The sequence below is a fragment of the Pan troglodytes genome, chromosome 2 (genome assembly GCF_028858775.2).
Source record: "Pan troglodytes isolate AG18354 chromosome 2, NHGRI_mPanTro3-v2.0_pri, whole genome shotgun sequence".
Classification (NCBI taxonomy): domain Eukaryota; kingdom Metazoa; phylum Chordata; class Mammalia; order Primates; family Hominidae; genus Pan; species Pan troglodytes.
The window spans coordinates 127,249,831-127,276,595 of record NC_086015.1 but is presented as its reverse complement, the minus strand read 5'-3'; the positions used below and the strand labels follow the sequence as shown (position 1 = coordinate 127,276,595).

The 26,765-nt window shown below is 42.7% G+C and overlaps 1 protein-coding gene across 6 annotated transcripts; it reads left to right on the top strand.

Annotated features, from left to right (window-relative positions):
* The first annotated feature begins 2,267 nt into the window (after nucleotides 1-2,267).
* Nucleotides 2,268-25,448, top strand: ROPN1 (rhophilin associated tail protein 1). 6 transcript variants are annotated; one of them, XM_009446320.4, is made up of 7 exons: nucleotides 2,308-2,561; nucleotides 2,683-2,753; nucleotides 13,919-14,046; nucleotides 17,452-17,569; nucleotides 18,892-19,053; nucleotides 24,246-24,421; nucleotides 25,242-25,448. In XM_009446320.4, the coding sequence occupies exons 2-7, from the start codon at nucleotides 2,733-2,735 to the stop codon at nucleotides 25,306-25,308; spliced, it is 672 nt and encodes a 223-aa protein (XP_009444595.1). In that variant the 5' UTR covers nucleotides 2,308-2,561; nucleotides 2,683-2,732; the 3' UTR covers nucleotides 25,309-25,448. The 6 variants fall into 6 exon arrangements, with proteins under 6 accessions (XP_009444596.1, XP_063662270.1, XP_016797268.1 ...); XM_063806199.1 differs by having other exon boundaries at nucleotides 2,313-2,561; nucleotides 13,808-14,046; XM_009446321.4 differs by lacking the exon at nucleotides 2,683-2,753 and having other exon boundaries at nucleotides 2,268-2,561.
* The last annotated feature ends 1,317 nt before the right edge of the window (nucleotides 25,449-26,765 follow it).

The window sequence follows — 26,765 nt, the reverse complement described above, 5'->3', positions numbered from 1 at the left end:
AAAACAGTGTAACCTACTTGATAAAAGATTGTATGTAATAAAAGATTTTATTGTAATATTTAAGACAGAGTTTTTTACTGAAACATAATAAACACCCATGAACCTATCACCCACCCCAAAACTAGACCACTACCAGTAACATCTATGTGCTCCTCCCTCTCTACTCTTACCCCTGTTTTAGAAGAAAGCAACTTTCCTGAATTATGTTATTATCATTTTCCTGTAAAATTGTATTCTCTTGACTGTATCCTGTTATATTTATTGACTAACAGATCAAGGATAATCTAACCTATGCCTCTCAACCTGGCCTCCTACAGACAGACATCAAATCGCCTCAGTCAGACAGTCCCATGAAATTCCTCCCTTGTGTTTAACCTGCTACACTAAAATTCTATTCTATTTCATCTCCCATCTCCAGCTGCTAGCGCTTTGTCTGAAAAACCCCTTCTTCTGCACAAAGATCATTATTATTCACTCCTGTCAGCATTATTTACTCTGCATGAAAGCAGGAAGAGATTGGCACACCTTTGTCCCATGTGCATACAACAGAACAGACCCCAGTGGCCAGAGCATGCTTGTTATCCTGGAAGATGCACCTGCAGCCCTCAAGCCTCCAGCCTCCCCCTCCCAATCTAAGGCACACCCTGTTTGTCAGGTGCCTATACCAACACCTGGCAGCCCCTCCACAGAGGCCTCAGAAAGGCAGGTGATAGCTAGTGACTAGGTTTCTTTCATCCCCAGATCTTGCCCTGTGGGCAGTGGCCATCCCCAGACCATCCAGGATTCTCCAGGTGTGCAAGGACCTACAGGATTTTGACAAATGCCAGCAGAGTGGCCTCTTTACATATGGATGACAACAGGCTGTGAAAAGCTTTCTGCATGCATAACCCAAAAATCTAGTTCCCCCACTTGTTCACTGATGCTTAAAATTGCTTTAGGGAGAGACAAAGGCTTTCATCTCACAAACAGAGAAAGCTTTGAAGGCCCTGGGTGAACTAATCTATTTAGACTAATACACACAGTTGTAAAAATGGAATGAAGGATTAGATGATGCAATGGGCCCCTTTAAAATAGGTGTGAAGTGACACGGGATGTAGCAGAGAAAGATGGGGCTTTTCTTGCCTCCTTGGGTGCTTAAAACGAACAGTCTTGAGACCAGGTGCGGTGGCTCAAACCTGTAATCCCAATACTTTGGGAGACCAAGGCAGGTGGATCACTTGAGCCCAGGGGTTCAAGACCAGCCTGGGCAACATGGCAAAACCCCGTTTATAAAAATACAAAAATTAGCCTGGCATCGTGGCAAGCACCTGCAGTCTCAGCTACTTGGGAGGCTGAGGTGGGAGGATTGCTTAGACCTAGGAGATTGAGGCTGCAGTGAGTCATGATTACCCCATTGCACTCCAGCCTGGGCAACAGAGCAAGACCCTGTCTCAAAACACACACACACACACACACACACACACACACACACACACACACACAGTCTTGAAACCGGAAGACCTGGAGTAAAGTTGGGCCCTGAGCCCTACTGCCAGCTGTTCGATCACAGGCAAAATTACTCGAAGCCTTGAGCCTGTTTTTTATTTCCAAAGCGAAGGTAATACCTACCTTCAGAGTTTACTGTGAAACTTTGATGTCATCATGTTTGTAAAAGTGCCCTGGCACAGTGACCACATTCTACCCGGTAAATATTTTCTATCTTTCCCTGTTGTCCCCAGGCATCTCAGGCTCTGTTCCTACCCACTCCATTCCCCTTTCTTAGCATTATAAGGTCAAGAGTGAGGAATCTGGGACAACGCAACCCAGGTTCAGATCCTGACTCTGTCACTTGCTGACATCTTGGACAAGTTTAATCTCTCTGCTCAGTTCCCTCATCTGTAAAAACGGGGATAACAATAGTACTTGCCTCATGGGGTGACAGTAAGGATGAAATGAGTTCATGTGTGTAATGCACTTAGAACAATTCCTGGCACCAAAAAACGCATTGTAAGAAGTGTTGTTACTATGATTCCTGAGGAATTCTCACCTGTCCACTTTCCACAAGCCCAAAGAGCAAGCTCCACTTCTGCCCTCTCACCTACAAAAGCGCACCGTCCATGGCTACACATTCCGCCCCACCCCCAACGCCCCCAGCCCGGGTTTCCTAACGTCCCCAGCCCAGTCCTTGACCCTCCAGGCCGTCTGGTTCTTTCACCACCAGCAAAGCCCAAACAGCTTTCAGCTTCCCCCAGCAGCGCCCTAGCAGGACCCTGGGAACCCGCCGCTGCAGGAGAGGCGGGGCGGCTCTGTGACGTCGCGCCCGGCGCTACCTCGGGTGGCCTGGCAGCGGAGCCCGCGCAGGGTTTGCCAGGCGAAGGCGGAGCGCTAACGTCTAACGCTAACGGCGGTCGTGCCCCGCCGCTGCTGTCACCCCTGGCCGCTGCTGCCCTCCCCGCCGAGGTTCTACTGCTCTCCTTCTTAAGAAGGGTAGGAGGCACTCGGTCTCTCCTCACACCTCTCGCCTGAGGCCAGGCGCCAGGTGTCGCCTGAAGCCAGACAGCCGGTTTGGGAGCGAGCCTGAGGTAGCCACCCCGAGGGGAAGTGGAGGGAGGGCAGGGCTCTGAGCGCCCCGAGGGCTGCGCTGGTCTGAGGGAGGAGCACTGCCGGACGCCCCCTGGATTCTGAGCCTTTCCTTGTTCACAGGGCAAGGGGAAGGCAAGGAGATCTTCAAGAGAATGTGACTGTGGGGGATTATGGCTTTCTGGCCAATTTGTGTGCGTATTTTGTACCCAGAATAATATTATACGGTTTCTTACCCGGAGGACAGTGGTTGGGAGGCTCAAGAGTTTGGAATCCGAGCCCTCCACCGAGGAGCCACACCTCTGCTTTTTCATCAGCGACAGGGATATAAAAATACCTCTGGGTGAATTGTCATGTGGACCAATGGGCATACCTAGCACTTCATAGACTCCTATCACACATTATTTTATACCTAGCACTTCATAGACTCCTATCACACATTATTTTATACCTAGCACTTCATAGACTCCTATCACGCATTATTTTATACCTAGCACTTCATAGACTCGTATCACGCATATTTTATACCTAGCACTTCATAGACTGCTATCACGCGTTCATTTTTACTAGTATCTATTGAACACTAAGTTCCAGGCACTGGGCTAGGCATTGGGATGGTGTGGTGAGCAAAAACTGACCAGTCCTGCCTTGGAGTTTGCTGGGGGAGGCACATGTTACTCAAAGAATCACACCAACCATAGGTAAGTGATGCTCTGAAAGGGTATGTACAATGGAACTGACAGGGTAATCAGGGAAGGCTGAGCAGACCTCCAAAGGAAGGATCAACCTGTTAAGAGGAGGAGAATGCATTCCAAACAAGAGTAACCACATCCCAAACCCACCATCTCCAATTCCAAACCCAAACAGGGATGTGCAGTTGCCTGTGCTTGGTTCCAAGTGATACTCATAGAAACCCTCTGAGATTCTGCCCTGAAGCCTTTCATTCATATTACTGGAGACTTCCGTTTATGAAACGGAAGCCCTGTTTAGCCCATACCAATAAAACCAAGTGAGAGATCCCTGAAACAAGACTATAGTCTATTTTAAGACCTACATTCTTCAGCACTTGGCAGGTATATGTTGGCCTGCCATTTCACATTGAGAGGCATGTAGGTTTCACTTAGGAGGAAATGCATTGAATTGAAAGAGTTGGGGTTATGGATAAGCTCTGGAATGTATAATTGAAGAAGACCTACACTATCAAGAGATTTAAAAATGGAAAAGAACTTTACAAAATGTTAGAATTGAGGAATGTTAAGATAGAATGGACCTTTCTCCCACTTCTTTGATGTGAACAAATGACCCTTATTGCCCAAAGGCAGAAAAGCTGGGCTTTGGTGCCTCTTCAACTCAGAGAGTCTATGATTTCAACTCTTTGTGATTCAAAAGTGCATGGAACTCCTGAAAGTAAATGGGAACATGGGGGAATAATTTGACCTGACCCTCCTTTAGTGTTTTCTATTTCTACAAGGGAACCACCACTGTGCACCCAGTCATCCAAGCTTGAAAACTGATAGTCACTCTAGACTTTTCTGTCCTTCACCTCTTCCTCCTTCTCCACCTTCTCTTCTTCCTCCTCCTCCACCTCCTCTTTTCTTCCTCCTCCTCCTCCTTCAGTAGTTACCAAATCCTGTAGATCCTATCTCCTAAATACCTGTCTCTTATATCACTCCCTATTGCAACTACTTTTCAAGGCAGTGAAGCTCCTGGGAGTTGTCAAAAGTGCTGCCATATTCTCCTAACCTGGCTCCCTGCCTGAAGCTTCACCATCCTCTCTTCAGCTCATCCACACAGCTGTCAGTCAACGTGTTTCAGAGTCCAACAAAGAGAAATAAATCATATAGTAATTTTTTGAGCATATAATTTAACAAGAGAAGTTCAATATAAAGAATTGTTAATGATGGGATTGGAGTAATGAAGGATTGGCTAATATGTCAGGAGAGATCTAAAATATACAGGAATCACAGATATAAGGGGCAACCACTACCCCTGAGATAGATCACCCAAGGAAGAAACCTTTCCCAGAGCTTGGTGCAGAGGGGATGGCCACAGCTGACTGGAGAGCAGAGAAATTGCTGAGGTGCCAGGCAGGCAAAATTTACTCTCTGAAACACCAGAGAAGCCATTCACTAAAAGGTAACTCACTGACAGCACTCTGCTATAGAGCTTCCCAAGAGAGGTGCCAGGGGACACTGCTAGCCATGGAGCACTGATGGCCACTGTGTACTCCAGCAGTTGGGCACTCAAAAGATCATACACTGCATGAACCAGATGCTAGAAAAGCTGTGTGCTACAGGATCCCAGCATAAGAGAAACTACAAGTTCCTGGAGCCTAGCAAGAATAGCATACCTAAATTCCTAAGAGAAACCTCTTCCTCCTCCAGTCCTTCCAGTGCCCTGTCCTAACAAAGCATATCCTTATGACAGCTGGCAAGGGAAAAAATGTTAAAGGACCTAGTTCAATTTTTGTGGAGGAGGCAATACAAGGTGAATTTGGAGCTGAGAGGCAAATATTGATAACCGGACCTAAAGCTAACACTGATTGTGTGACTCTTGTGCTTAAATTTTCTAGTGGCTCCCCATTGCCTTCAACAAAAAGTTCAAAAGCCCAAGCCTTGAGCTATATTTCCAGCCTTAGGCCCAACCACTCCTGCTTTGTCCACTTGAGAGCTCCATAATTACAGTTCCCTGAACTCATCATGTTTCTGACAACCCCACATCTTTGCCTAAGTCCTTCTAGCTACATGAAATTCTCTCCTTACTCTCATAAGTACACATATGCTTACTGAATACCTGCCCTGTACCCAGCTGTCTTCTGAGGGCTTGCATTACAGCAATGAACAAACCAGGTTTTTCCAAGTCTCAGTTCAGATATCTCAGATATCACCACTCTTTGAAAAGTATTTTCTGACCTCCTTCTAATACCTGCAGATGTTAGATGCCTCATCCAAGAGTTTTTCTTCTGTTTTTCTTCTGTTCTTCTATATCTAGTGCAGGCTTCTTGACACTTATTATACCTTCTTTGAGTCACTGATTTTCCTGTCACTCTCTTCCACTGGACTGTGAGCTCCATGAAGCAGAGTGTGTGACTTATTTATTCATGTATCCCAGTATTCAGCACAATTCCAATAAAACACATAAATTTTGTCAGATTAATGACTTCCTAAGGATCACATAATTAGTCATAAATAGACCCAGGGCCAAAATCCTGGACTCCTGCCTCACAGTCAAGAGTGCTTCTTCACTACAGCTTCATTTGCCCTCTAGATGTTATGCCACAACTAGCTACGAAGGATAGCAGCCCTATGTTTTGCTTTGGAAAAGGCCAGTGCAATGTTGAATATCATCAGGAATAGTAATGGAAACTGAAGAGAAACATAGCCCTAATCTTATATTGGAAACTATAGTGCATTCACCCCCTCAGAGCCCTTGCTTGTAGGTTTTAAATCTCTGACTCACAGGAATGCTATAATGAAATCAGAAGTAGGAAGGACAACCAGCCTGACCAACATGGTGAAAACCCGTCTCTACTAAAAATACAAAAATTAGCCAGGTATGGCAGCACGCACCTGTAGTCCCAGCTATTCAGGAGGTTGAGGCAGGAGAATTGCTTGACCCAAGAGGTGGAAGTTGCAGTGAGCCAAGCTCATGCCACTGCATTCCAGCCTGGGTGACAGAGTGAGACTCCATCTAAAAAAAAAAAAAAAATGTAGGAAGGACAAGTAAAAGATGAAAATGGTGTGGGGTATTATGACACTTACTCTTAATAAAGACTTTCATACTCTTATATAAGACAGGGCTAAGGTGACCCAAGTGTGTACACCAGGTCCCCAAATCAGGGAACCATGTTGCACAACTTTACAGGACATAGTTTACATGCCAGTCTGTAAATGAGCCATGTGTCCCTAGAATTGTGGATGATGATGCGAATGAACACGAGGGAAATCTTTGAAATATGAGCATGGCTTAGATAAACCAAAAGAGGTACCTATTCATTTGTTAAATAATAAACATGTAGAACTCATGCTTTCAAGAGGTAATACTAGCATGATATATAAGCAAGTTTGGGAAATTTGGTAATAAAGCCAAAAACTACTACTCAAAAAAAGGACAAGGTCAAGTAGGACTGCTCTTAGCAATATTGCTGTTGGCATCCAAATGCTGTGTTGACTTGGCCGTGGGTTTGTCTCAGGATAGAAAAAGATCCAGGCTTCTGTGAAACGCAGTTGAAGAAGGAAAGTTAATACGAAAAAGACAAATTGGGGAGATCTTGAAAGTCAGGGCATAATTTTTATAAGAAAAGAGATGAAGATCCATTAAACGTTTTTCAGAGTTATGTAAAAACATGAGTGGTTAAGAAATTTTATTGGAGGGCAAGATGGCCAACTAGACGCAGACAAGTGGAACAGCTCCCACAGAGGAACTGAGATGACTGGAGTGTTTTTAACATGTCTTCAGAGGGAAGGCACAGATAGTGGACAGAGGGAAGGCACAGAAGCTTGGCTGAAGGGGGAGAAAGCTGGGAACCCCATACAGGCTACCATACACTGAAGCTCATTTTTGAACCACAACAGCTCTGGGGGAACGAGTGAGTTGAACTAGCAAGGAGCAACCTGCTCTCACCAGGGTCCACTGGAACCCTGGAAGGAGGGGACCCCTCAGTCACCACAGAAACTTGAGGTGGCAGGGAGAGCTGCTTAGAGAAGTAGGGCAGCAAGCCAGGTGATGTGGAGCCCAGAGAGTTTGGTGTGGGAGTGTTTGTAGTACAGCATGGCCAGGGATGGCCATTCCACTAGGCTCAACTTGCTCCAATAAGAGAGTTTAGCTGTAGGGGAACTGTTGGACCTGATCTCTGCAGGGCGGTCTTGTTCATCAGATGGGGCTGGTCTGATCTGAGCACCCCTTGGTCTGCTGGCCTCTTCCAGGCACAAGCCTGGCCATGCCTGCTTACAGGGCAGTCTCAGGTGCCTTGGGGATCCACACTATAGCTTCTGCACTGGTGGACCATGCCTGATCAGTGGAGAGCTCCAGCAAGGTGGCCCCTATGGCTGCATACTGCAGCCAGTAATTTCCCTCCCCATACTACAGCTTCCCTGAGCCCACAACAACTACCCACATCACTTTGCTGGCCCATGTCTGCACAGGCAGGTTTTGTTTTACTTGCCCCGCCAGCACACAAGAGTGTAGTCCACCCCTGCTGACCCCCACTGACTGCCACTGCAGACAGAGCCTTGGTGGGTACAGAACCAGCAAGCACCACCCCTGCCAACACCTTCCCTTGTGCTAACACTGTGCAGAGAACAGCAGATCTTCCTCCACCCTAAGCAACCACCCCTGCTTGCAGGACACAGAGAAGTCACCTGGACTTGCACCGGCCAGCACCCCACCCCCATTCAACACCACCTCCAGTGCAACAGCACACACAGTCTCCATCAGGGACCCCTGCTCCCCACAATAGCTGCCTTGCCTCTGCCACTGTGTGGTCATTTCAGGAACTTTTGTATGTCCCTGAGGACTTTGGAAACCATTTTTGTAATAATATTAATAAAAATTATTAATATTTAATTTTAAATTACCTTTTATGATGGAAAATAAATAATATATATAAAGTACTTAAGGAGACTATAGGCCTTTTTGACTACAACAAATCAGTTTTCAAAGAAAATATGGCTGTCCTTAAGAATATTTTTAAATAAATCACATGAAATTTTTGAAAACTTAAGCATTTGGTAAGTAAAGGGGGAATTTTGGAAACATTATTTAATTTAGTAATTACAATTCTAGATTTTCACAAAATATAAATATTATTCATTTCAAGTATAATTTAAATATTTTGAATTTTTTTTTTTTTTTTTTTTTTTTTTTTTTTTTGAGACAAGGTCTTGCTCTGTCACCCAGGCTAGAGTACAGCGGTGTGATCTTGGCTCATTGCAACCTCATCCTCCCAACTCAGCCTCCTGAGTAGCTGGGACTATAGGCATGTGCCACCATGCCCGGTTAATTTTTGTATTTTTAGTAGAGACAGGGTTTCACCATGTTGCCCAGGCTGGTCTTGAACTGAGCTCAAGTGATCCGCCCGCCTCAGCCTCCCAAAGTGTTGGGTTTACTGGCGTGAACCACTGCACCCAGCCAAAAAATATTTTTATAAGATTTTACTGAAGGCCTAGAGTCTCCTTTACTAAATCAATTAAATTATTTTCTATTTTTTTAGAGGCAAATGTTTATTATTTTTGTAAACAAACAATAAGTCATTACAAAAGTCCATTAAGTATCAGATTTTGGATATTTGTTTAACATCAAAAGCCAAGAATAAATAAGTCACAAACAAATCAAGTCACAATGGGAAAAAAAGTGAATAAAATCTACTGTTTTCTTAGGGACAAATGATGATGATGATGGTGATGGTGATGATGATGAAGAAAAATCATATAACTTCTTTGTTAGGAGAAAATAATGTGAAAAATAAGAGAAAATTAAATCAAAAGTAGAGCTAAGTATTTGCAACACATATGCATAAAGATTATCATTGTCACTGATAATAAATGCATTGCAATTAAAGTAATAATCCAACGTACAGGGATTGTTTTAACAAGATGGTTGAAAGGAAAAGCCCTATAAAGGCGTCTCTGGCAGCAGGTGTTATACATAAAACCTTCGGCACAGAAACAATAGGTACTGAAATCTGGAAGTTTACTGACTGTGCCAAACAGTATCCAAATATAATTTCAACTGTTGTAAGTTTGTAAATGGTTGTAAATTTTGTATTACTATAAAAAGTTTACAACCATCAATCTTTCATGGCACACCTGTAGCCCATTCTGCCATGGCCTCTAGTGGGGAGCTCAGCTTTAGAGAGCAGTGAAAGGCAGAAGAGGATTGAGTGGTAAAATGCATACTACAAACAATATTTGATGATATCCAAGTTTTCTAGGAAGGCCTATGGCACAGTATGAAAAACCCTGGGGAAGTATAGGGTTTAAGCAGATGAAAGAAGAAGGGCACTTCAAGTAAGCCGGCTAGAATTAGCAAAATACTGAGGGGAAGAGAGAAAAGAAGGATAGATTACTGTTAACAGTGGGCGAGACAGTGTTAAGCTTTGGATATATAATTTTTTTTTGGAAAGTGGCCAGAGCAGACTGTATAGGAAATTTGTGTTGGTAAAGAGTAGCAGAAAATTTTTAGTTTAGAATTATAGGTACAAATCATAGAAAACCTTGAAAGTCAGGATATGATTGTCATTTTGTGAGCAGTGCTCTCTGACTATAAAAAGCAACTTGGAAGATAGATCTGGACACACTGGACATGACAGGCCAGAGAATGACCTGAGACAGGGAGACTAGTCAGGAGGCTGCACAATAGTTGATAAGGGGCTGAGCCAGAGACACAGGAGTAGAAATAGAACGGGATTAATCGAAGACACATTTCAAAGGAAATAGTGGGATTTAGTGAGATTCAGCAGACTGAAGAAAATGGATGACTCTCAGGCTTTGAGGCCAAAGGACTGAGAGATTAGTGGTATCATGTTCAGAGAAGAACCTGGGAGAGGGATTTAGTTGGGAGATGGACAATGGATTCTAGTGAAGTGTCCTGGAGGCAATGGGAAGTATGAAATCGAAGCACAAGGCGAGAGGTCAAAGATGGGAAAACAAGTGCAATCCACACAGTTTTGTCGTAGATAAAGCCGTGAAGAGGCTGCGAGCTCTCCAAGAAGAGCAACAGAAAGAATGCTGAAGACCTGAGTTGGGGGAAGATTGCTAACTCTTCCTTAGAGCAAGGAAGGAGGAAGAGGAATTATGGAAGGAGGCAAAGGAGCAATGCTGAGGAAAATAGACACACAAGAATGGCGTATGCTATCAAAGGAAGAGAAAGTCTCAAGAAGGAAAGAATGGTCATGTCTAGCAGGCCACCTCCCATGTCAGACCATGTGTATTCAAATCCTGCCTCTGTCACTTATTATATGTCATTGCAAAAGTTCTGTTATCTTTTTTATTTTCATCATCTGTGAAATAATGCTAATATATTCTACCCCATAGGGATATTTTGAGGATTACTTGAGAAAAATGTATGGTCCTGTACTTAGCACAGTACTGGTCCTGTTATGAGTGCACCTGGCACTTACAATAAATTAATAGATATAATTGATAACTTTTAAGGGAAAAATAGAATGATGAGAAGAGAAAAAAAAACTGCAAGAGGTTAAAGAAGGACCAACCCCTGAGAAAGACAATGGGTATGGAAAACTTACAAGAGATTCCTTGCCCCAAAATGAAAAGAGCTTGCAGACCAATTGTTAGAAACAGCAATGGGATGAAGTAAAGGCTTTACTTAAGTTTGCTCTATACTGACCAAGGGTTAACATTGTTACTGTTGTCATGGAAGCTTCCTTAATTAGGATTGGGGCATCTTTTCATTTACACGAGATTATCTGAGACTCCAGGAGAGAAATTAAACAATTGCACAACCAAAAGATCCTGTCAAAATACATGGACACAGAAAATGGTGCAGCCGCTGTGGAAAACAGTGTGGCAGTTCCTCAAAAAATTAAAATACAATTACCATATGATCCATCCATTCCACTTCTGGGTATATATACCCAACACAATTTAAAGCAAGGACTTGAACACATATTTGTATACCTATGTTCATAGCAGCATTATTCACAATAGCTAAAATGTGGAAATGATCCAACTGTCCATTGACCTATGAATGGATAAAATTGTGGTACATCTAGCAAAATAGTATTCAGCCTTAAGAACAAGGAAATTCTCAGCTTGGGGCCAGTGGTGCAATGGATAACACATCTGACTATGGATCCGAAAAAAAAGGAAATTCTGACACATGCTACCACATGAATGAACCTGAAGACATTGTGCTAAGCGAAATAAACCACACACAAAGGGACAAATATTATATGCCATATGATTTTATATGATAGTTAAATTCATGAAGATAGAAGAATGGTGGTTGCCAGGAGCTGTGGGGAAGGAGAATAGGGAGTTAGTACTTAATGGGTACAGAGTTTCAGCTAGTGAAGATGAAAAAGTTCTGGAGATGGTTGGTGGTGATTGTGGCACAACAATGTGAATGTACTTAATGACACTGAACTGTACATTTAAAATGGTAAATTGTATGTATTTTTAACACAGTAAAAGAATATATAATGTGCAGACAACATGAGCAAATAAGGCACTGCTCTTTGATAGATAAAATGGGTTGAAAAGTCATCAGAAACAACTTATAAGAGTAACTTTTTAAATGATGAAATATTTCATACTGACAAAATTAAATACATGATGTAAGTAGAAGTATAAAAATAATGAAACAAGCATCTAGACAGCAACCATCCAGCTTAAAACATAGAGCATTACTAATAGTACTGAGACCCTTGTTGTATCTCCCTAATACCATCCCTCTCCGTCCTCTCCCTCCTCCACCAGGGGTAACCACCATTCTGAATTTGTATTTATCATTCCTTACTCTTTATTATAATATTATAACATATATATGTCACCAGAAACAATATATTGCTTTTCCACCTAGCATGGTGAGACTCCTCCATGGTGATGTCTGTGGCATACTCATTGAGAATTGTTGTTATTGTCTTAACAATTGAAGCTTTTTATCATTTTATCAAAAACAATTGAAGCTTTTATCACTCTTTTTTCCTAATAGTGCATTTTGCCTTAAAGTATCTTTTGTCTGGCATGAGTATGTCTGCCTTAACTTTTATTGGTTATTCTTTGCTTATTTATACCCTTTTCACCTTGAGTCTTTCTGTGTCTTCGTTTTTTCAGGTGTACCTATACCTGTATTTTAACTGGCACATTTAAGCTCATTTATTTTTATTGTGATTACTGATATGTATGCATTATTTTCTACCATGTTATTTGTCTACTTTTCCTGTTTTTACCTCTCCTTTCTTGCCTTCTTTTTGACTGATGAAGGGTTTTGTTTGCTTGTTTGTGTTTTTAAAAAATTCCTTTTTTCCTCTCTACAGATTTAGTGGTTATATTACTGTTATAACTTTTCTAACACTTTGCAAAGTCTAAAATTAATCATTATTTTATCCTCTTTTTCCTCCAAATAAAAGAACATAAATAAAGTAAAAGGTCATGAAGTCCCACCAACCTAAGACCACTTTAGTTTCTTGTCTTGGGATTTCCCAGCCATGCTGGTGTTGGTATAAATTGAAAACTTAGAACTAGTCTGTGGCTACAAACTCCTGGGGGACTGTTTCTCTCGTGACTAGAAGCAGCAATGGAGACAGGTTTCTTTGTTGCTTACCCCTGCCTGTAGGCGGATATTTTCAGCCACACCTTTTCACGCTGAGGGTGTAGTCCCTGGGCGGGTCTCAAGTTTAGGTCAGAAGGGGAGTCCTTTAGTTCAGACATTTGCCTTTCGTGAGCCCAATCCTTGGTCTCTATCCACCCTGCCTGGCAATTTATCTCAAAGCTTCAAGTTCCTGCCATCTACATGTGCCCAGGTGAGCCCTAGTTTCTTCATTTGCCCAGCACTGCGGGTTCCACTTTACTCACCTCATTGGCCACTGGAAGATTTCTCTCACTTCACTGCAAGCCCAGCAAGGCAATGTGAAAGGCTTGTACTGAGATTTGTCTGGCCTCTAGGTGTTTTGAAGAGGGACAGCTTTTTAGCATATCTAGTCTGTCCCTTTCTCTACTAAAAGCAGAAAAAAAATCTTTTGATCTGTTGTTTATTTGTGGAGGGAATTGTATACACTTTATGGATTTTCATATTTTGTTTCAATTTGTCCTGGAACTTTTTGAGAGAAAATGTACGAATTTTCCACCTGACAATTAGAGTGGAAAAGAACATGCAGCTGTAAAGAGAGACGCTCACCAAATGGCTGTTTAATGACTATTTTTATGTGGAAATGGCCTAATGTCAATTCACAGAGGGTTCAGAGTAAATTTTGCTACAATTCTTACCCAACTGGACGACATGGAAAGATGTTCATGATATACTTTTGAGTAAATAAGCTGTTTTGTATAATCTTATTTTTTTATTTTACAAACATATATATACTGAAAAATTCTGGATTTTGGGGGGTGATATCATTATTTTGGGGCGATATCATTAGGGAATTTTTTGCTGACCTCCACTTTTTAAATGAACAAGGGCTGTGTAATTTTTATGTAAAGGACATAACTATTTCCAACAAAAAGTAGGGGTTAGCAGACGGTTTTCTAACCTTGGCGTTGTGTAATAATAGAATGCATTTGTCTTGCAGAGTCCCCAAAATTGAGTGTCAAACAGAGGCTGGGTGACCTCCTGTCCAGGATTGCTCTCATCGTATGAATCGAAGTTTTCATCTTAACGTATTTTTTTCTCCTGAGAATAGGCCAACCAATCAATGGCTCAGACAGATAAGCCAACATGCATCCCGCCGGAGCTGCCGAAGATGCTGAAGGAGTTTGCCAAAGCCGCCATTAGGGTGCAGCCGCAGGACCTCATCCAGTGGGCAGCCGAGTACGTGCTCCTTTCTCGCCTTCACCCCTTGGAGGACGGCCGGAGAGAGAGGGTCCTGGAAAACCGCGGAGGTTGTCATGGCTGCAGCTAGGAAGTCCGGACTAACTGGCATCGTCTTTGTTTTAGCTCTTGCATTGCTTTGATGCTTTAAAATCCACACATAAATGCTACATCTAGCTGGGCAAGGATGGGATGCCTCCCCTAAGGGAGCCAGATTGAGCAGTAGGACGCCAGGTCAATAGGCCGTGTCCTGGGGCAAGCAGCAAGTTAGATGACCGCGTCACACCAGCGTATGCACACCCACCTCCTCCCTGCACGCTTTTTCCCACTCCCGGTGGAAAGAAGGGCTGGGAATCTCCGAAGCTTAATCTGCCTTTCTTCGTTCTCCTGTCTCACCACTAGATGGCAGCAGTGCAGCCGAGGGGGGAGGGAAGCGACAGCCCTGGGTGGATGGGGTGGGAACAGTCCTGCTAGTTCACTCCTTTAAGGAGACACTTCCTCCCCTTCTGTTAAAACTCATACTTGGACCCAACCAAAGACCCTTTGTATCTTGTCTTGGAGGAAATTATTGTTATTTTCTTTGGTGTTTCTCTGAACTGATTTGTTCTGCCAACATAAAGATGTCCGCACAGTACACACTGCATTCTGGGGAAAGGCCAAGCAGAGTGATGGGGTCCTCAGGCATGGCTGAAAACAGTGTGCCTCAAACACGGGTGCCTTCTTTCAGGAGAGACCTCCAGAGGCTGCTCAGTAGATGGAGCTTACACAACAATCGCTGCGGGCCTGGATTGAAGTAGCTTTGCACAGAAAGCCTCTCAGCTATGAAATTGCTCCTTGGACAAACTTGCCTGCTTGAAACTGGGGAACCAGGACTTGAGACAGGAGTTGGAATATAACTAGACCTCACGGACCATTTTCAGGCTATTTTTACTGTTTGATGATTCCCTGCTTAGGAGGGTTTCAGTGGGAAAGTGAGAGTGAGAGAGGCCGTTGAGAGAAAGCCAGTGAGTTGGGGAAGGGAAGATGTCCTCAGGCTGAGGTTGTGAGTGGGTGTCCTGCGCAGATGGTGGGGAGAGTGTGGACACCTTTGAGAAGACACAAAATGGCATCTAAGAGGGGCCTTTCGGAGTCTCTGGGCCAGTGCTGTGCTCCTGGACTGGATTAGGATGCAGCTTTTACAATTGGAAGGAAAATAAGCCAGTGGTGCTCATAAAAAGAAACATAAATGGGGGTTGCTTTGCCTAGTAATGAGCCCTGTTTAGTTCTCCATTTTAAATTTTATATATTGCCTCTAAGATTGAACTTTAGCTTCAGAAGACTAATTTATTTTGGCATAGTCAGATCGACAGACTTTATCTTATACTTTAGTTTCAAACCCATTTGATTGTTCTTGTGCTGCCGTTTTATAGTAAGCAAAATGACATTGCTTAGTATTGTCCCTGACATTTATGGAAGAGGCATTCCACTATTGTAGACTGCTTGCTCTCGTATTGTATCACGTGCTATAATTTTTTAAGACATCCATGAAAACTTAGTTTGTAGTTTAACCACAATGAAAAAGGAGGGCATGACCTAAGAGCCCCCTCCATTCTATCCAGACATGAAAAGCACTGCTCAGATGGTTGTATGTGACTTACTTAAAACCTGTAGCATTTTAGAGAATAAAACTCTGCAAAGTGTTTCCAAGACAAAATACGTTTTTAATCCATTGCAAGTAAGAATTTCCCTACATATGTGTTGTCAATGAAGAAACCTCTTACCAGGCATTGGCAGGACATATACTTATTTGTCCTCTGGTAGGCATGTGTTACAACACAAATTTGCAATATATGTGTATAACCATGGACCTGATCACTTGCAAATGAAGCTCAATAACCCAAAGAACGAAATCCATGATTACAGCTTTGCTTCCATGTTGTCTAACCAATTCCACAAGAAGTCCAGAGATGTTGGTGATGAGTGTTACTCTACCTGGGCAGCACTTCTGTGGAATGAGGTGCTGTGTGTCTCTGTCCCTCCCATTTATACAACCCAAGTCTGGTTATAAAGCCTGAGGCCACACCCTGCTCCTATTGTCATATTGCACCCATGCCCCACCCACGCCAACACTGATCTGTGTGCAGAGATTTCTCATGCACATTGTTAAAGGTGGCTTTAATGTATTTCTTCTGCCCTTCCTGCTGATGACCTCCAAGGGGTGACTGGCAATTACTGCTTTAGTCCATGTAGCTTTCGCTCTGCCTTGCTACATGGCTCAGAGACAGGCAATGGTTAGCCCATCATTGTATGGCTTGACCCTGAAATGGACTTTTACAAAATTTCCTCTATATTATTTTCATACTACCTGGATCTGGAGGAAGTAATGGAGGGAAAAAAGCAGGGCGGGACAGAAATTTGTGGTTCATGGATCGTCAATAACCAGGCTTTTGATAGAGACAGACCCTGCCATGCTGCACTGGTGACCCACATGTCAGCGGCTCATGTCCATTCCCTGCTGCAGGCAGCCTCTTTTCATCTTATGCCAGTCCTGAAACAGAACTCAGTACTTGTTCCACAATGCCCCCAAACGAAGTCCACTCCACAAAACATTGAGGAGCAGGCAGATTTCACTGAAAATTTTGAGGGAAGATGGAGAAACAGTTTCATTTCAGAGGCACCATATAGCTTAAGATTGTCTCAAACCTTCTTTGGCTTCTCTTCTCTCCTGAGCCTTGCAGCCTGCCCTGCCAACCCTCTCTCCCTTCCCTCTTGAAGCCCCAAGCCTCACTACCTCCAGCCAGAAACCCTTCCTGATTCACCCCAGGACACTTCCATCTCTTCCCCTTCCCTCCTTTTTTGTTTCTTCAGAGATGGGGGTCTCACTCTGTCACCCAGTCTGGAGTGTAGTGGCACAATTATAGTTCACTGCAGCCTCAAACTCCTGGGCTTAAGTGGTCCTCCAGCCTGGAGTCACCAGATTACAGGCCGTAGCCACCATTCCTGTGCTGCCTTCCCCTTTCTTACGTACATTACTTTTTAGTTCTCTTCCAACTTCTCTTCCCAATATTATATGTACATATGTAATATACATCTGCGTGTATAAAACACTCAGAGATGACTGAAAAAGAAACCTGAACCCAATATGCTCCAGGGAATTGCATACCCAAACTTTTCTTGGTTCTTCCTCATCCTTATAGAAGAACAAAGCTTTGTATTCTCTAAGCATTCTCTGTGCCCTAAGTGGAGAGTAACACATTCAGACTTTTCCCATATGTAAGTGAACTAAACACAATGACACATAGAAGCCACTTTACAAAGCTTCCTTTCTCTACCTCCTTCCCTTAGAAGAAGGGGGAAGGATTGCTAGAACAGCCAGAGGCCACTGGGGTATAGGATCCTCCTACTCTCTGACTTTTTTTCTTGTAGTTATTTTGAGGCCCTGTCCCGTGGAGAGACGCCTCCGGTGAGAGAGCGGTCTGAGCGAGTCGCTTTGTGTAACTGGGCAGAGCTAACACCTGAGCTGTTAAAGATCCTGCATTCTCAGGTAAGGGCCCTGCTGCAGCATTGAGGAGAATGTAGGGACAGTGTTGAGGCTGGGTGGGTACAGACGAAAGCCCTCTGTTCTCCTGCCAGTCAGCTGACCACTTAGCACCACCCTAAAATACACTAAACCGTGGACTGAAAGTAAATCTTTCCTTGGCAAATGGGAATAATTTTGAAATAGGCTGTAGGCTGAGTCATTGGTGGGGTCATCCCAGATTTCCTTGAAGCTGGCAGAATGTACAGGGGCTCAATGCAATGCTAATCTCGTCTCTCCAGAAAAGTGCAGGTCCTCAGTCACTGGACAGTGTCTCCTTACTGATCAAGACTGTAATATGATGAAAATCACAGTTTGGGGAAGGGCATATTTTAGCTCCCCAGCTATCCCAGGTCCAGACATTGCTTTTAGCTTTTAGGGAGAGGCTGTGAGCCTCTTCACAGCCACATCATCCTGGGAGCTGCCTGGTGAATGAATGCATGAGGAGGGTCCGGCTTGAGAAAGTTTGTGGTTTGGCCAATTCCCAGGACATATGGTTGAGCACCACCAAACCCTGCTTTATGGTCCAGGACAGAGCGGTTTGGGGTGATTTAGGACTGGCTTGGCTAACCACCTTGGTCCCAGAGGCTTAGCATTTCACTAGAATCAGACAGTCAGGAAAGGTGTTGGAGCACTTCATCGGGCATCTGTGCTCTTGTTGCATTGGTGGCCAACAACCAGTCATCTTCCTTCCTTTTGTCCACCAAGTACCTTGTGCAGTGAACATGACAGAGCTCTAAAGTACCTGGGATCAAGCAACATTAGGCATCCAGACCAAATCCCCACGGGTCAGCCACATACCCCATATCATTCCTGGGAAAGCATGAGGGATGCACTTGAGGTCTGGAGCTAAGAACTCAGTGCAATCGGGAAGAAAGAGACCTATGTCTTGTTCTAATTTTACCATTCATTAGTGGTCTCAGGTAAGCTCTTTACCCCTTGGTTTTGTTTTCAGGCTCTCCTATCTGTCATATAAGGAATAAAACAATTTAGGAATACAATAGCAGATAAAAGCATCACCAGAAATTAAAATGTAATATAAATGTATATCTTTTGCATAATTCTGACACCTAAAGTTTAACAATTAATAAATTATATTTCAGCATGCTCTTCACTAGGATTTGCAACAATAACTGCCACACAGAGCCATCTTTACCTTCCTAACACCCCATCCCGCCCCTTGCCATGTGCTGGGAGATGTGGACCTGGCCTGGGGGCGGGGTGTTTCTCAGGGCCTTGTCTCAACTTCTCCCACATTCTCTGTGTTGTGTCTGTTCCCTGCCCTGCAGGTTGCTGGCAGACTGATCATCTGTGCAGAGGAGCTGGCCCAGATGTGGAAAGTGGTGAATCTCCCAACAGATCTGTTTAATAGTGTGATGAATGTGGGTCGCTTCACGGAGGAGATTGAGTGGCTGAAGTTTTTAGCCCTTGCTTGCAGCGCTCTGGGAGTTGTAAGTTAGCTTGACTGTTTTTTGTTCCTGAAGGGGAAATCTCCCTCTGGGCCTGGAAGGGCAGTGCATCTATACACGCGGTCAACTCTGCAGGGCTGATGATAAACATGCCTCTTCTCATCTTGTCCTTCTCCTCTCTAAAGCAAGGTCATTTCTGTGCTCATCAGGCAGTGGCAGGGGTTGGGAGGAGGAGAGAGGGAAACACTGTGGTCAGGCTCTGGGGAGAGTTGACTATAGTGTAGCTCTTGGATTATTTATGAATATTGCCCTCAGATTTATTTTCACTCCACTCCCTCCATTCATATTCCCAGAGACAACCAAGAGCCGACTGTAGAAAAAAAGACTTCCAGACACCTAGAATATATATCAATAGACACTGTTTAAAAGGGGTACAATCTTATAGAAAACTATGTAATAAACAGAATTGGATGCAGAACTCAGACATAAGAAAGCAAAAAAAAAGAGAGATGAGGCTATTTCTGAATTTAGTCATGACATCTCCATGGATGCAGGATGTTCATACAGATTTATGCCTTTTCCAAATTTGACTTGTTTGATATTGGAAATGCAATTTTACTGTTTTGAAGCCAAAGATGCTGAAATCAGCTTATATGTATAGATATTTAAAGCTTGGGTATCTTATATGTGGACTTACATTGCTAAACATTTTTAAAATAACTTAAAATGAATCAAAAACGTGTTTTTTTAAAAGAATCCCTGAGATACATACAAGTTTGAAAATTATTGAGAAAATAATTGCCTCTGCCAAAACCAAATGGTATGAAAAGGTAGTCTGAATCATTCAGCATATCTAAACATAATCTTGTTCTTCTCAAATATGCTTGGAATACATATTTGACAGGTTTGTTTCTGAGAAAATTTAGTGGAAATATTGTAGTCCAAATTTCCTATAGATTCCCCTACAGCCTTCATCATAATCATTTCTTTAGAGAGAAGTAAACAAGAGGACATTTGTGGCACTTTCTTCATTGTCCTTTATAGCATTTATTACTGAATAAATCACTATCCTCTGAGGAGGAAAGGAAAGTAAGCAGCAGAGGCCTATGAGTTGTCAGTCAGGACTGGGGAAAATCACAAACAGGAAGATAAAAAATGAACATATTTTATTAAATTCTCATAGGGTTACAGATTTTTTTCACACCACATTTGGAGACGTTTTTGGGGGAAAATATACCTTTAAAATTTTATCTGTAGTTAATTTGGATCTTCTTGGTCTACCCCACCCACAAAGGGTCAAATAAGAAAATAAATAAATTCAATCCAATCCTGAAATTTTAGTCTGATGCAGTAACTGAAACAGCCTAAAGGTAAATTTCCCAGTATCTCAGGTTTTTCCTCACCACGCTCTCTTCTCCAAGATGGCAGTTGAATGTAGACAGAAAGAGCTGACTCTAGGACCACAGAGCAGTCAAGTGAAGGGTTTCTCACATCCCTCAGTCTTCCCTGGCATCTCTGGTCTCCATGGTAATGCCTGTCTGTCTGGTCACTAGCTGCTTGCAGCTTAAGTTTTTGGTCTCGTCTCTCCTGGACTGGTGAAAGGCTGATGATGCCTCCTCCACTGGCTCATTTCAGTTCTCAATGGTGTCGAGGGCCTCCTTGATTCTCTGCCAGGCTGTCCTATCTGCTCCCTGGCTCTGGTGGTCTACTTCACAGACCCTCACCAGTGTGTGGTGTGTCTGAGTTCTTCCCTTATCCCCATACCTCACAGTAACAAAGAGTGACTTTGGAAAGTCAGATTCCAACCCTCCCTCTGCTTAGCCCACTGTGTAGATGCTAGGTTTCCTCTGATGTACCTGCCTCCCAAACTGGAGAGGGGAAACCATGAGGTGAATTGAATCTTTCTACTTCCCTTGTAAAATAAGGAGGTGGGATTCAATATTCCATGAGGTTCATCTACCTCTGACATCCTGTGATTCTATCCCCACTTCTCTGCTTCCTCTGAGACTTCTCTGCTTCCTCTGAGACATCCTCAGGCCCACCTCTGAATAACAGTGAGCTCCTCCAATTCTAAGAGGCCTTGACATATCTGACTTTGCTCCTCATCATCCCCATGTCAAAGAACCCCTAGAGATAAAGTCAGCCTGGAGGTTAAATCTGCAAATAAAGGGTGTCCTATGAAACCAGTAATCAATACCCTTATATTCATTTCTATCATGCTGGAGCTGGACTGTTTCTGGGATCTTAAATGTGGGGTTGGTCAGTGGTATGGTGTGAATGTTTGTGTTCTCCCAAAATTCATATATTGAAATCTCAACTTCCAAGGTGATGGCCTTAAAAGTAGGGCCTCTGCGAGTTGATTAGGTCATGAGGGTGGAGCCCTCATGAATGGGATTAGTGCCCTTATAAAAGTTGCCCCCTCCACCAAGTGAGGACACATAGAAGGCATCATTCATGAGGAACAGGCCCTCACCAGAGAGCAAATCTGCTGGCCTCTTGGTCTTGGACTTCCCAGACTCCAAAACTGTGAGCAATAAATTTCTGTTGTTTATAAATTACCCAGTCTAAGGTATTTTATTATAGCTGAGACTAAGTCAGGGGTCACCATCTGGTGGAGACCTTGCATCCTAGTTAATTCATATATCCTTAGAGGCAAGCCCAGAATTTCTCTTTCCTTTGCCAATTCAATAGCAAGACAAGATCTCTATGCCATTCAGAAAAGCCAGTTTGTTCCTTGTAGAAGAGTCTAGTAACAGGAATTTTTACTCTGGTAGGTAATAGGTACATTTACTCCATCTTGAGCTCTCTGCGTCTAATACACATTATTCAGAATGCGATGGCATGCCGACCTGTATTCCTCCTCCCTTCAGCACTCCTTCCTCTGGACTGGCCTATGCCACCTCCTGTTCCACTGAACTGATTATTAAAAAAGGAAGAGATCACGTATGTAGAAAATAATCATGTTCACTGGAAGGAATGACATATTTGTTAGCAAACGATTTACATTTCAAGGCTTTCACCTCTAACTTTGAAAATGAAGCTCGCAAGATGGTTAAAGATTATGTCTGTGAAGCGGATCCCAAAAAAATATTGTGCAAGAGAATGAAGATCTGTTTACTTTAGGTTTATGTCAGTTTACCAAATAGCTCCAGTCCAAAGAGTTATTTTTACACTCATCCATTTATTAAATCTTTAAAAATACTTAAAAATCTTATGAGGCAGTAGAATTTGAAGGTTTGTAGTTTGAATAATCAATAAAAGATGATGTTTAGGGTTGAAAGCCGCTATGTTAGTTTGCTGCCATGACTTGGTGGCTTGAACAACAGAAATTTGTTGTCTCTCAGTTCTGGAGGACAGAAGTTCTGGGAACAAGCTGTCAGCAGGATTGCTTTCTTCTGAGGCGTTTCTCCTTGGCTTAAAAATGGCCAGCTTCTCAAACTGTGTTCCTCTGTGCCTACATGTCTGGTGGCTCTCTCTTTATGTCCTAACTCCTCTTCTTATAAAGACACCCTACTGACTTCATTTTAACTTATCTTTTTAACGGTCGTATGTTCAAATACAATCACATTCTCCAGTTCTGGGGTTAAGGCTTTGGCATGAACTTTAGGGGGAACAATTCAGTCCATACCAGCACCCCATGGGAGAGGGCAACAGAACAAAGCATTAGGGGTGCAGAGGGTTGTTTTTGTTCATTTGTTTGTTTTTTACAGAAACAGGGTGAGCTGTGGGTGGAAATTATAATGTTCAGAGTGTGCTTGCAAATCTACCCCAAACCATTCTCCCACTGACCTCATCTCACATGCATGATTTACCATCCTCCCAGACAGCCTCATATATACTAGTTGGCCCCATGCCTGCCCTCCCACCTGCTCTGAATTAAGTGAAAGTGAGTAGAAGATGCAGTGTTTCACAACAATTTCCATGAGAGGACCCCCAGGGGCAGAGGAGAGGAAAGGAAGGTGGCCTGCCTCAAACTCAATTTTTTTGACATCATGTGGTTTATTGAAGATTCTGTTTTATAAAATAACAATGCTTATTAAATGTAAAGAAACAAATTTGAAATATTAACTCAATTAAAATTAATAATTATTACAAATTATGTTTAAATTACTTGCCATCAAGTAAAACTATCACTCAAGGAAAAGTTTATTCACATCCTCAGTACCTCCTGACATAGACTTACGCTCCTGGGTAACACACACCACAGTTAGAGAAGCCTCATCTAGGCAATCATTCTGTTCTGGGAGAGGATGAGAGGAGAACAGCAAATATCAACTGCTAAGGCAGGGCAAGTCTCCTCTACTAATCATGTGGGAAGATACAGCAGCTGCTTTTTCACTCACCCTAAGTCACCACTCAGAACTGATCTTTCACTGATCCCTGGAAGAGTGTCAGGATGATCTGTACATCATCAGTTTCAGTAAACCACCAAGATCTGTTGGTGACCTTCATTTCACAACTCTTTTGCTTGTAACATTTATTCAAAGGGTGGGTTATTTAAAGACATGAGATGAGCTCTGAGCATGCTCCTTTAATGTTCAAGTTTCATTGCAAGGAGGGTTTGCTTCTGTAGTAACCCTTCTATTAAAATTCCTGGCACTCATTGTCAACCAATATTTCCCCAGTAATAAAAGGGTTAGTATTATGTAGTATGAAATAAAGCACTAGCTGATTCTATTTAGATGGACCCAGATGCTTTAGAGGAACGTTTATCTTGATGTTAAAGACCATTTTTCCAGTATCTTCCTGGGACTCCATTTTCCTGGGGAAATTACCCTTCTCCTACCTTCTTCTCCTCTACTGTGTCGTTGCCACAAGTATCTTGCTGGATTATATAGGCTAGACCATCTATCTCAGCCCTTTAGAGATAAGACTGGAGGGTAATAAGAAGAAATAATTCTAATTATATAGAATGCAAATCAACTTCCCTCCTTTAGTGAGGTTATTCGGGCTAAAGTAACAAATATCTTAAAGTACTTAGGAATGTATAAATTTAATTCCTTGAGTAGTCTTCCAACAAAGAAAGAAAAGAAATAAAGATACCCAATACTTAATATTTTTTAGAATGAATTAGTGACATTTGAATGTAAAAATTTCAAGCTTTCTAGAATCTTAAATTGTTCCCACTTCATTTTATAAGAGCAATATTTTTGTTTTCTTTCTTGTATCTAAACCGATCTCAGGAATATTGCCTGGAAGAGTAACTTTCTCCTCATTTTATCTAACTTTTATAGACTATTACCAAAACTCTCAAGATAGTGTGTGAGGTCTTATCATGTGACCATAATGGTGGGTCGCCCCGGATCCCGTTCAGCACCTTCCAGTTTCTCTACACGTATATTGCCAAAGTGGATGGGGAGATCTCTGCATCACACGTCAGCAGGATGCTAAACTACATGGAACAGGAAGTGTAAGTTAACTTTTGTCAAGTGGAGGTGAAAGAATACCAGGAAAAGAAATCTAGCTGGCCAAGATAGTGAGATTATTGTATTATACTGCTCTGGAAACAGAAAAGTATTGTGAGAAACATGAAATATGGATGATCTGAAAGAAAAGGGGAAAGGGAAGGAGAAGAGGAAGGAAAAGAATGATATAGGAAAACAATTCTTTCAGTGCTACTGAGACTAGCAGTAGCGGCAGCAGCACCTGAGAACATGTTAGAAATGCAGAATCTCAGGCTACACCCTGGACCTATGGAATCATAAACTCTAGGGCCGGAGCCCAGGAATCTGTGTATTTATAAGCCCCCCTAGTAACTCTGACTCACACTTAGCTATGACCAGTGGAACAGAAGTGGAGAAGGAGGAGGAGGAGAAGCAGACAGTCAAAGGTTAAAAGAAAAAGAGGGCTGGGCATGGTGGCTCACACCTGTAACCCTAGGGTGGGTGGATGGCTTTAGCTCAGGAGTTCAAGACCGGCCTGGGCAATCTGGTGAAACCCTGTCTTTACTAAAAATACAAAAATTAGCTGGGCGTGGTGGTATGTGTCTGTATCAGTTAATTGGGAGAATAGCTTGAGCCCAGGAGGCAGAGGTTGCAGTGAGCCAAGATTGCGCCAGTTACTCCAGCCTGGATGACAGAGCCAGACCCTGTCTCAGAAAACAAAACAAAACAAAAGAAGAGAAAAAGGAGCAATAGCAGAATTAATGTGAAATGAGAGTTGTTTGCATATTGTCTTTCTTAAGATTAACTGTCAATGAACTAACTGCAGATATACCTTTTTCCAAACAGAATTGGCCCTGATGGTATAATCACAGTGAATGACTTTACCCAAAACCCCAGGGTTCAGCTGGAGTAAAAGCACAATTTTGGCAATTTTAAAGGAAGATACAGAGATGATTGTACTTCAGAATGACTGACACCCATATACCACCCAAAATCAATTTTCTTGTACAACTGGTACACACAAATAAACAATTAAACATATGAGATCAGAAATGTGCAGAATTAAGATGTGAAATTGTTGGAACAAAACACCTTCATTACCAGGAGATTAGTATTCTTCCCACATGGATACCGAGTAAAAGTGGCTGACAAAGCATGGATAGAAAATGCATCTTCAATCAAAGCCAGACTGTCAGATTTTAAAAGGTAGTAGGTTAACCAGACACAGTGTTGTTGTTCTGTGATTGTTAGGCATAATTTAGATGAGTGTCTTTTATATGGTCAATTGAAGTTTTTGCCAGTTTATTTCTCCATTTATTGGTACTGTGCTAGTCATTCATTCATCCTCTCACTCATCAATATTTATTGAGGTTAGCTATGTGCCAGGAATAGGGTTGCAAGAAATAAATACAGGACACCCAGTTAAATTTGAATTTCAGACAAACAACAAATATGTTTTGTTTCGGTTTTTGCTAAACCTGGCAGCATTCCAGGAACTATGCTGGCTTCTGAGCACATACAAATAAATAATATCAGAATTCTGCCTTCAAGGAGCTCACAGTCTAACATTAAGATACGACATGAACATAAATCACTTTCATGCAAATGGCCTTGAGAAGAACTAACAGTATGCCAGAAAGTGTGTCAATGGATTTTTCTGAAACCATATACAGATGTCATGGAACCCACTAGAGAAAATCCCCTACATGAGCCTAAGACCTTCTGATAAGGTCTTAAAGATTTTCCTTTCTCGAAAGAAACAGATGAGATTAACAGACTATGATTATGGTTCTTAATGTCAGGTGTGCCAAGGTCACTGGGTCAGTCCCTTCTATTTGTAATACTATCCCCTCTTAAAAGTCACTTTTGGGCCAGGCATGGTGGCTCACGCCTGTAATCCCAGCACTTCGGGAGGCCAAGGTGGGTGGATCACGAGGTCAGGAGATGGAGACCATCCTGGCTAACATGGTGAAACCCTGTCTCTACTAAAATTACAAAAAATTAGCCGGGCGTGGTGGCAGGCACCTGTAGTCCCAGCTACTCGGGAGGCTGAGGCAGGAGAATGGTGTGAACCTGGGAGGAAGAGCTTGCATTGAGCTGAGATCGCGCCACTGCACTCCAGCCTGGGCGACAGAGTGAGACTCCGTCTCAAAAAAAAAAAAAAAAAGTTGCTTTTGCTCAAAAATAGTGTTATGTTACATGCATATATATCTCTCTCCATCAATTGAGGAGAAATTTGTCTATTAGTGTCCAAAGGTAAGAGGAGATTGTGATTGGATGTTACCATGGTGCTTAATTTCTGACCCGAGTGAAACGATAAAAGGGACTGAAACAAATTCTTCCCCCACAGCACTGGGCTGCACCTGCAGG